The sequence below is a fragment of the Austrofundulus limnaeus genome, unplaced genomic scaffold, assembly GCF_001266775.1.
Source record: "Austrofundulus limnaeus strain Quisiro unplaced genomic scaffold, Austrofundulus_limnaeus-1.0 Scaffold316, whole genome shotgun sequence".
NCBI lineage: Eukaryota > Metazoa > Chordata > Actinopteri > Cyprinodontiformes > Rivulidae > Austrofundulus > Austrofundulus limnaeus.
Genome location: NW_013952718.1, coordinates 375,849 through 386,878, shown reverse-complemented (window position 1 = coordinate 386,878; position 11,030 = coordinate 375,849). Strand labels below are relative to the sequence as shown.

The window sequence follows — 11,030 nt, the reverse complement described above, 5'->3', positions numbered from 1 at the left end:
TCATTATGTAGGTTTTTTTTCAGGGGCCATAAAAATTGTAATATATATTTTTAGTGGAAAAATGAGTGAATTGTCCTCATTGATCCTTATCTGTGAGAAATAATAAAAAAACCATCAATTGATTGAAATGCTTACTAATGGAGTTAATAATCAGATACAAAAATGTTTTGGGTTTGTTAGGTTTATTTATTTATTATTATTTTTGTTTCTGACATTACTGCACTATCAAACATTACCTGGGTCAAACTGACCCAGGCCAGGAACATTATTTCTGATCCTCAGAAACTAACAGAAACGAACACAACAGGAGAGATAAGTGAAGTATTTACAAATTGCACTGCATGAATATGGTCCTTGTGTCAAGACATTTTAACAAAGTTTCAATAAAGTGGTATGATGCGACAATATSAGTTTGTTTTTATTCTCATAAATAGACTGATTGTTATTCTTGTTTTATTTATTTATTTATTTATGATTGTTATATTATTGTTAATATGTTAAAATCTATAAAACATTATAAATCATGTTAGCTCAGTGCATGTAGAGCTTGGCAGAGAGAAGAATGAACTGGTTTATGTCTCCCCCTACTGACCAACCACTGTATAACAGGCACACAAATATCTTTCACATGACTATTTACAGTAAATTATTATCACTGCATACATGCAACTTCTCCTGCTGTTACGCTCTTTTTTAGGGTTTAAATTATCAAAAATATGTTCTGTTTGTTTACGTGCATGTATTTATTTAGCCTTTATTTCAACAGGCAAAACATTAAGAACAGTTTCTTATTTACAATGTTGGCCTTACAATGTGGTTTATTTGTAAGAGTTGTCCCCTTTTATAGATTTCAGTGTGATCAGTGCTGTTCTTTCATTAGGAAACAGTTCTTGGATGGAATGATTCTTTTCAAATTTACTTTTAATAAAAGTTGTCTGTAAAAGTTTCCAGCCCTTGATCTTTTGACTTCAACCTCAGCTCTTGATTGCAGTCCAAGCCTCTGTCTGACTTGGAGCCTTAATCAGAGACACAAAGACCTGAAAGGGGGTTTGGTCCCTCGACTCCCCTGGCTCTTTGTTCAAAGTGGGGCTGTGTTGTGCCTTGCTGCTTTAGAAAGAGGACTTTTGAGCGAGGCCGTAAGGCGATGCTGGGCCTCTTTTTGGCCAGGGTGTTTCCCCGGGCGTCTCTGGTTTACCTGCGGGACCAGGAGGGGTGGGGTTGGATGGATGTGTCCTTGCTTACCTGAGTGTTGGAGAGGAGGAGAGCAGCTGGTCAGTGGGGAAGGAAGAGATGGAGAAAGGGAGGGGAGGCAGAGGGATGGATGTAAGGCGAGAACGCTGAGAAAAGACAAATAAACAAAAGTGGCGATGAAGGTCTGAGGTGAATTAATCGTACAGAGCTCTTTCACTTTTTGGCTCTGGCCTCCAGAGACAGCAGCACAGAGAACAGTAGACAGCTGATACAACATGACACTTCAGCTCAGAGAGAGCAATACGGCTTCTCAGGAGTCCAAAAATTTCATATATTTAATGTAGACATAGCTCAGTGGGTTTTTACACGTTCACAGAGGTTTCAACACAATTAGTGAATTGCTTTTAAACAGGCATTCTGTTTAAAAGGCCTGTTTAAACAAKTATATATTTTTAACAATTGTAGATTATGCTATAATATAGTATTTGTTTCCAATTATAGATTATGAACGCACACATTCAAAGTTGTACATTATTAAAATAAAAAAATGAAAGGGAAAAATAAAACAACTTCATTGCACTTTCAGCAATAAACAGTATATCCATCCATTATCTATACCTGCTTATTCCTTTCAGGGTCACGGGGGTCACACTATTGCACTGTTCTGTGAAATAGTCTTAACACATCCTTTCTTTCTTTCTTTCTCTCTTTCTTTCAAAATGCCATACTTTCTTGTAAGTGATTGTAGGTAATAGATTTATGAAGCCACTTAAGGTTGACAGAATTGTTCAGGCATTAAGGCTCTTAACTTCAAAGGAAGCAGCTTTGTTTCAGCACATACAGCAAAAGACAATTATGGGCTTTTGTCTGCACTCAGTCACAGAATCAATCTTTAAAAAGTCAAAACACATTAAATAATATTTTAGTGCCATTAAATTGATTCCCATAAAGCCAGCTAAGAACTAACTATGGTCAAGATGAAGGATGGTGTCAGGTTCTGTGTCAGGACTTTGCTAATTTGTTGTCTTAATTCTCAAAACATGACTTCCAGATGCTGTTCATTGTGCTTTGTAAGCCTGATGCTTTTCCTTGTTTCTCATTTTTCACATCTTACAACTTTAAACACACAGGGTAACTCAGAAAATCTTAAAATAAGTAGCAGGCTATCAGACTAAAGAATGTAGCATATCCATCAAGTTCTAACTATGATGAAGAATGGTGTCAAATTCAAGGACTGGGCAAACAATGAGGGAGAAAAGCAGCTAAATTTAAGACCGAAACGTACTGACCAAAATCTTTTTTAAAATATGTTTGACTATGTGAAAACAAAGTATAACCAAATATCAGATTTGAAAATGTTATGATGAGGTTTAATTACTTATATTTTGTCTGTCTATTTCAAAACCACATTCAGTTTGATGAAATTTTCACTGTTGGCATAAAACTCAAAAAAATTTTAATAGGAAGAATTTCCCTGGTGGATAAACTCTTTTCAGTTTGGACACTAAAGTCAAATTTTCTGTCATGAACACCCTCATGCTGAAACTATTTTTACTTTTTACTGTCTAATCAAAGCCAAGCACATTTATGTAAAGGGAAGAAGTACTGAGTATGCTATGTAATCACCTTTTATTCGAAATATTTTATGAAGAAAAAAAAATCTGCTGTTTGCTGACCAGCTTGTTGAATCTATGGTTCGGGTTTGTTTTTTAATAGTTTCAGACTTTTTTTTTTTTTTTTTTTTGTCAGTTCCTGTGAGCTGAGGAAGAAGCAGCTGCAGGTTTGCTGTTTATGGAGGATCAGTGATCAGAAATCATCCGCTTCAATGTAAAAACAAGCAACGATTGTGTGTGTGTGCCGGGGGTGGGGGGGGGGGGTAGATGACATTGTGTGTGAGAACAAATCTTTTATGTATTTTTTATGACCCATGTCATCTACAACCGGAAGCGATTTATAATTGCGTTTTATTTTGAAGGCAGTGAAAGGAAACATTCTGCAGGGCGTGCTGTCTTCACACTAAATGACAGGCGGTTTTAGGCAGATTGAAGTCAGGTTGATCTTAGCAGAACTAAATATTAAAATAAAATAAAAAAAAATCTTAGATACGCTGTTGGTTTCTTAACAGAGAAAAAAAATCCAAACATTGATCAGGTTTAGGACTGAGATTACTCTGATCTTTAACATTTGGATATGAGTTGAAAGAAATGCGAAGGAAGTCTCCTCTGAGAAGAAACATGCGGATGGGTTTAAATGAGGAAACTTCAGCGTCTTGTAGATTTCTGTAATTCTTTGGTCTATCATGCGTAAAAGATGGATTCGCCGGAGGTTGCTTGTCATCATTTTCACTTTTTTCATCATTGTCCTCGTGGATTTCCAATTACGCACGAGCAGCTTCCCCAGAATCAACGCGGATCACAAACCGTCACTTGGCGCGCAGCGCAGCTCTATCCAGCAGGTTCTTTCCGAGGACGCACGGAGCTCTGCGTCCAACAGGAGCATCACCAGCAGCTTAGGTGAATCCCAGCATCATGCCAAGAGCGGGAGACTCCCGGGCTCTGAGGGTCCACATGTCACTCAGCCCCAGCTGAAGATAGAGGACATCTACATAGCTGTGAAGACCACCGGAAGGTTTCACAAGACGCGGCTCGCGCTTCTTTTGGAGACGTGGATCTCCAAGACCAAAACGCATGTGAGTGTCTGTTATTCTCAGACTTAGGAGTTAAATATTTAACTCCTCAGTCATGTAGCTGCTTTACAAAAACGTGAAATATTAAAATAAGAAGGAGACCGTTTAAGTCGATATGTGAACTGGAGATGACGCACAGCAAATATTCCACTGTTAACACTGTTTAACGTTAAATCGACCATAATAGTGTTAATTATACTGTCATATTTGCTGTCACTTTCCTTTAACTACAGCTTCATGAAAGTCAACTTTAAAATGGTTCAAATGTCTGTTTGAACACAATATTTCTCTTTTAGAACAGATGCTTTCTTGTCACAGTTCCTACATCTCTCAAAAACAAATCTTGAAGCAAGTGAGATCAGATTAGGGTTAAATTAAATTACTTATATTTGGCTTCTCTTTTCTCCTGTAACCATGAGAGAAAACATTTGAAAAGAGATCCACTAAAAACAACTTTTTGAGCCATTGCAGATGATTMAGTTAGATGTTGTAAGATTTTAGAAACTGCAGGAATGCTGCGTTGAAGTGTTTCTAGTGAACATTGAAGTAAGATTTGATGTGGTTCAGTCCAGAAGTAAATCTTTTGGGAAGCTTTGACTTTCAGGAATATCTGAAAATTTAATAATGCAACATCCCTCATATGAAAACAATAGATCCATCCAAAAACTGGATAAAAATCAAAAACATTAATTTCTGTCAACAATACATATAATTTTTAACTGTATGTCTAAAATGTTACCATCTTTTACAGTTTTATTATACAATCACAACAAAAAAGCTTCTTAAACAAGAAGTGGTGCAGTTTTTCATTGGAAGGAAAACAAATGACATTGCTGTTTCAGTTTTATAACCTTATTTTCACATAAACACATACAAACTTACAAAAATATAGTTGTAGTCATTTAATTCCATTTAAAAAAACAGCTTTTTTGTCAGCAGATTTGAAAAATGTATTTGTCTCACAACTTCTTGTTTTCTGTCACCTAATTCAGGAAAAAATGGCTAAAAGCACTGAAGATTAAATAAAAGACTAGATCGAAAGAGGAAGACTCATGCAGCATCTTCCGCTTTCTCAGAAAATGCTGGTTTATGCCTTTGCACTGCTCGAAACACTGTTTCCAGAAAGGATTCATGAAATCAAAAAGCAGACCTTCGACACATGTAGTGACACAAAAACACTTGTGAAGGAGCGATATTACACATGAAAACAGAGACACAGGAAGCAGTGAGGGTCTGGGCTGTGGGGGAAGCAGCCGCTGTGTTGTGACTTTGTTAACAATACTGAAACGGAAGCTGCTCACAGAACAGGAAGTTGAGACGCAGATTGCAGAACAAAATGAACCTCATCATACTTACAAACCCTTCACACACACACAAGCTGAGTGAAAAGTCATTTCTGTCAGGCCCTCAGCAGCCAAGTTGCTATGAGCTCAAAAGGAGTGCGGCATAGATGTCCCTGCTGGAACAATAAACAAAATACCCCTCACATTTATTATTTATTTTATGCTAAAAGGTAAATGAAAAGCTGAATTACTCAAATCTTGACCAGACTCTTTTTTCATAAACAATTTTGGAACTTCCTGTTACAGATGATCACAAATCTTTCCTAAATCTTGTGACAAACACAAGATTCATGAATTGCCTGATGCTGTCAAAACAGCAACACAATTTACTTTACTTCAWCATGTTGTCACTTTTTGTTCTTTAGTTCAGGTTGAATGATTTCGGTCCGGTAGTTTATTTTGACTTAAAGCAGTGTAGAGAGGAAAAAAAATCAAGGGGTTTTAGTGGTGTAGTGGCTGTTGTAGAGAGAGTGGAGTGGATGATTGACTCAGGTATGAATCCTCCGTTAAAGATGGAGGGCAAAGGGTGAAATGTTCTCTTTGGGTTGGAGGGGTTGAATATTTGCCTCAAGTTCAAGTTTCCCAGTGTCTTGTTTATGAGGGATGATGAAGCAAGAGATGGATTGGTTCCTTGTCTTCAATAATGAGGGTGTTGCTTTCATAACGCAGAGGTAGTTGAGTCGAAAGAGAGCATTCACTTACACTCACCAGCCTCTTTATTAGGTACACCTTGCTGGTATCAGGTTGGACTTGCTTTTGCCTCCAGAACTGCCTTAATCCTTCATGGCATAAATTCAACAAGGTTCTGAAAACATTCCTCAGAGTCTGGTCCATTCTGACATGACAGCATCACACAGTTGCTGCAGATGTGTCGGCTGCACATTCATGATGTGAATGTCCCGTTTCACCACATCCCAAAGGTTCTCTATTGGATTGAGATTTGGTGACTGTGGAGGCCATTTGAGTACAGTGAACTCATTGTTGTGTTCAAGAAACCAGTCTGAGATGATTCACACTTTATGACATGGAGCGATATCCTGCTGGAAGCCATCAGAAGATGTTACACTGTGATCATAAAGGGATGGACATGGTCAGCAACAATACTCAGGTAGGCTGGGGTGTTGTCACAATGCTCAGTTGGTACTAATGGGCCCAAAGTGCGTCAGGAAAATATCCCCCACACCATTGTTCCACCACCAGCAGCCTGAACTGTTGACACAAGGCAGGATGGATCCAAGCTTTCATGTTGTTGATGCAAAATTCTGACCCTACCATCCGAATGTCGCAGCAGAAATCCAGACTCATCAGACCAATATTTTTCCAATCTTCCATTGTCCAGTTTTGGTGAGCCTGTGTGAATTGTAGCCTCAGTTTTCTGTTCTCAGCTGACATGAGTGGCACCCGGTGTGGTCTTCAGCTGCTGTAGCCCATCCACCCCAAGGTTTGATGTGTTGTGTGTTCAGAGATGCTCTTCTGCAGACCTCGGTTGTGACAAGTGGTTATTTGAGTTACTGTTGTCATTCTATCCAGTCTGGCCATTCTCCTCTGATCTCTGGCATCAACAAGGCATTTGTGCCCACAGAACTGCCGCTCATTTTCTCTTTTACAGACCATTCTCTGTAAACCCTAGAGATGGTTGTGGGTGAAAATCGCAGTAGATCAGCAGTTTCTGAAATACTCAGACCAGCCCTTCTGGCACCAACAACCATGCCACGTTCAAAGGCACTCAAATCACCTTTCTTCCCCATACTGATGCTCGGTTTGAACTGCAGCAGATCGTCTTGGCCATGTCTACATGCATGAATGCATTGAGTTGCTGCCATGCTATGTTAATGAGCAGTTGGACAGGTGTACCTAATAAAGTGGCCTGTGAGTGTATGTTCCCCAGTAACATAAGTACCAGGGAACTTAGGTAAATAGAAGCATAGGTACTGGGAAACAAAGGTAGACTGACAGGGGGACATAGGTATCAGAAAACACAGGGCAACATAGGCGTAGGCCTTCAGAGTATCATATAGATACCAGGGACCCTCACCTATAATTATGARATATGGATCACAACAGAAAAAGGATATCCTGTAAACAAACAACTGAAATTAATTTCCTTCACAATGTGGCCTAGCTCACGTGAGGAGCTTCGTCATCCATGGGGAGTTTGGAGTTAAGTCATTGCTCCTCCGCATCAAAAGGAGTGGGTGAGGGCATCTGTACAGGATGCCTCCTGGCTGCCTCCATGGAGAGATTTTTCAGGCATATGCCACTGGGAAGAGGCCCTAGGACAAACCCAGAATTTGCTGAAGGGATTGTGTGTTTTTCTCTGGCCTTTAATGCCCCCCAGGAGGAGCTGAAGAGTGTTACAATTCGACTACAGTACATGACGGCGAGATGGAGAGAAGATGGAGGGAAACCAGGGAGTTTAGACAATAAAGTTAAAAAATGAACAAGTTTTGGGACACTTTTTGAAAAAAATATTTCTTTAAATTATAATAAAATGACAAAAGTTGAGATTTAAAGGCATTCTTATGTTGCTGAGAGCAGAAAATAAATTAAAGAAATTGGGGATGAGGTTTCTTTTTCTGCGGGGTTAGCACACACACAAACAATGTGTAATTCAAAGAATATGCAGTGCAGTCACTAATTCCTCACTTTACTCACTGTTTTACATTTGAGTTACAGCTTCTACAAGAACACCCAAGAGTGCAGCCATATTTTCTTTCTAATAAAATATTGTATGTCTAAATCCAATATCGTAACTGTCAGAAAGCCATCAAATTGGGGACATTCCATTGACTTCAATTACATTTCTACAGCCTAACCCTGACCACAAACCCTAAGGCTAACCTCACAGGTTCACCTGACCCTAAAACTAACCTAAACTCAATTCACACCTTGGTCCTAAACCCAACCCCCAACCCTCCAATGGCATTTAAACTGAATGGGGACTCGACTTTTGTCCCCAAATGTACACCAGTTGTCCCCAAATGTAGGCATTTTGTCTTAAAATTGCCCCCAAGTGTCACCACACACCACACACACACACACACACGAACCCCCCTACATGGCCTGAGATACAAAGTCAATCGAGACGAGCCACTCCTGCCATAAAACTGTCTGGCCCCTCTTCCTTCATAAAATACTGATTCAATCCATTTATATCACTTGTCAACAGAGTCACCAGGTAGATTTATGTGCTGGAGAAGCATTTAATAAATTGATGGACATGTTTTTTTAATTTTAATTTTATTGTCACTAGGACCCCAAATTGTGCTCAGAAAAACTTTGGACTAAAACTTAGTCTTTTTGTGTTCCCACCAAAGCATTAAATCAGTCCCTTGAATAAAAACATGACTTAATGTTTTTTTTTTTTAGTCTAATGTAACAAGTCATTTGTCCCATTCGAGGTTATTTAGTGCCTCACTGGCAAAGAAAGTCGAGCGCACTGGAAGGTTCAGCCTGACAGGTTGTTGAAATTAGAGCGGTTTCCTCTGGAGCAAACCCACCCCTCTATGGACAGGACAGATTTAAATCATTACATTCCACTGCCTGCTGAATAAACTTGATTAAGAATACTCAGAACGTGTTGAAGGAATCTTTTGAGTAATTTTTCCCATTTTAATTAGCATGACATGGGATTTCAGCAAATGTAATATTTTTACTTATTATTAGACCTAGATGGGGTGAGTCAAAAGTCACAAGACACTTTTATTTTTGATCGAATAAGGTGACTTTTGAGATGGCGGCTTTTCTCTAGACATAACCTAGGCCCATTACTTGTTGGGGTATTCATATGTTATTTTCTCTTCTGACACACCCTGTATTTCCATTTCTTTCATATTCTTGAAATCACTTTTTGACATTAATATTTTGTGTGGAGACTTAGTAAGTTGTGTTTCCAGTCTATAACATCGTGTAAAATATTGATATTCAAAGATAAATAATATATAAATTATAAAATCACTTGGTTTTACCTCATTTTAAAAACATAAAATTGAATTTACAGTTTTCACCACCAGATGTCAGAGCTACACCACTGATTTGTTCACAAACAAGCGTCTGCCTTTCAGTGAGGTGAAGGACTGTGGAGCCTGACAAAAAGCTGTGATGGAAAAACATAAAAGTGTTTGTGATCCAAGATTTATTCACTTGCAAATGCGAGACTAACCCGACCCTATTCCTCCTGAGCACAACGCAGACCAGGCACATGTCTCTGTATATTTACCGTATTCATTTAAGAATGGGAATATGTTCAGAATTTGGTCAATCAAAACAGATTTCTGAATGTTTAATGAGAATTTATAACAGAGGATGAGGAAGAAGACTTTAAAATCCACCTTTTTCTCTCTTTTTCCTCCTCAGACATTTATTTTCACAGACACTAAGGACGAAGACTTAACTTCACAAGGTAGGCATGTTTAAAAATACGTTTAAAGATTCAGATTTGAATTAAGATCAACACCATGTGCAACCCTTTTTGGCTCCTAACTTCACGTCGCTCAGATGCACAAAGGCAAGCTGCTGAGGGGTTTGAGGGGTTACAGTTCAGTGTTTCACATTTCCTACTTTCCTGATGATGCAGTGACAGATTTACCACCTGCCATCAACTGTAATGCTTGAAACAGGCACCTCATTTTGTTTCCAGCCATCTCTCCCAGCTGGTATAACCACTTATAAATGATCAATTTAAACACAAAGAACAGGTCAGACCTTGTCACCCTATATAAGCGGCTGGCTCYGAAGAAATGGAGGAGATCCAAAAACAGAGATTTGAGAGTGCAGCGACCAAATATGTCCCAAGTCTTGATGCTTACATAATATTTCTCACTTTATTTTTAAACTGCCTTAGCTTTTCTCTTACATGCTTATTTATGCATGGATTATGATTTCACCCTTGAATAATTTTGATGATTTTTTWAAATTCTCCTTTAWTTTCTTTTTCAYTGTTTTTCCCMMGTTATGAAAAGAGAATGTTTTGGCAAGACCCCAAACTGAAAAACAGCACTGAATGATCCTTTCTTGTTTTTGATCTGATTTACTTTTCCCCTCCAGGTTATAACTTGGAGGTAACGAGCTGCCTCTCAGATCACAGCCAGCAGGCTCTGTCCTGCAAGATGGCAGCGGAATATGATGGTTTCATGGCCTCAGAAAAGAGGTGAGAGATTAAAAAATCCACCCATAACACTGRATTGTGAAGCTTTACAGACCAGATTAAAATGGTAGGATTTAWATCAGGTCATTAGAGGTGTTAGACTTTGTTGAATTTAAAGACATTAGTGAAGGGGCAAATGTCAAGGGTCTTGTTGAGGCAGATACAAGGAGCTCAAAACAAAACTTATTTATTAAATGAAACAAAAAGCTGTCGAGGCAGCAAAACTTACATGAGACACAGGGCGATTGAGACGGAAGGGTGAGCCATACAATGATCCAGCAAAGAAGTAGTGACAAAGGACTGGTTAAATGCAAACTGAGGGAGAAGGAAGATGAGCAACACCTGGAGGAAGACTGATTACAAACAATGAACAGGTGAGTGACTGACTGGAGCTGGCAGGAAAAGATGAATGATGACTAAGAACACATGAGGGAGACAGAGCACAAGAAACAAAGGATCCAAAACACAGAGTGACAACAGAATAACATAAAGAACCCTGGAGGATAATTAAACCCAAAATGTGCAGACCCTTACAATAAGTTGTTATTGTATTTTTTTTCTTTTTACAGGAATTAAGCTGTTAAACTTTTACTACTATTTGTGTTAAAGGGGCAATATTATGTGTTTCTCAGGCATGCATTTAAATACTATACCATAATAAAGT

At 38.6% G+C, this 11,030-nt stretch overlaps 1 protein-coding gene across 1 annotated transcript in view; it reads left to right on the top strand.

The window, feature by feature from the left end:
- The first annotated feature begins 3,198 nt into the window (after nt 1-3,198).
- Nucleotides 3,199-11,030, top strand: part of mfng (MFNG O-fucosylpeptide 3-beta-N-acetylglucosaminyltransferase) — a 31,729-nt gene continuing 23,897 nt past the window's right edge. Inside the window, exons 1-3 of the mRNA XM_014022066.1 lie at nt 3,199-3,880; nt 9,577-9,622; nt 10,267-10,369. Coding sequence (XP_013877520.1) covers nt 3,491-3,880; nt 9,577-9,622; nt 10,267-10,369 — 539 coding nt within the window. The 5' untranslated portion in view covers nt 3,199-3,490. The remainder of the gene's footprint in view (nt 3,881-9,576; nt 9,623-10,266; nt 10,370-11,030) is intronic.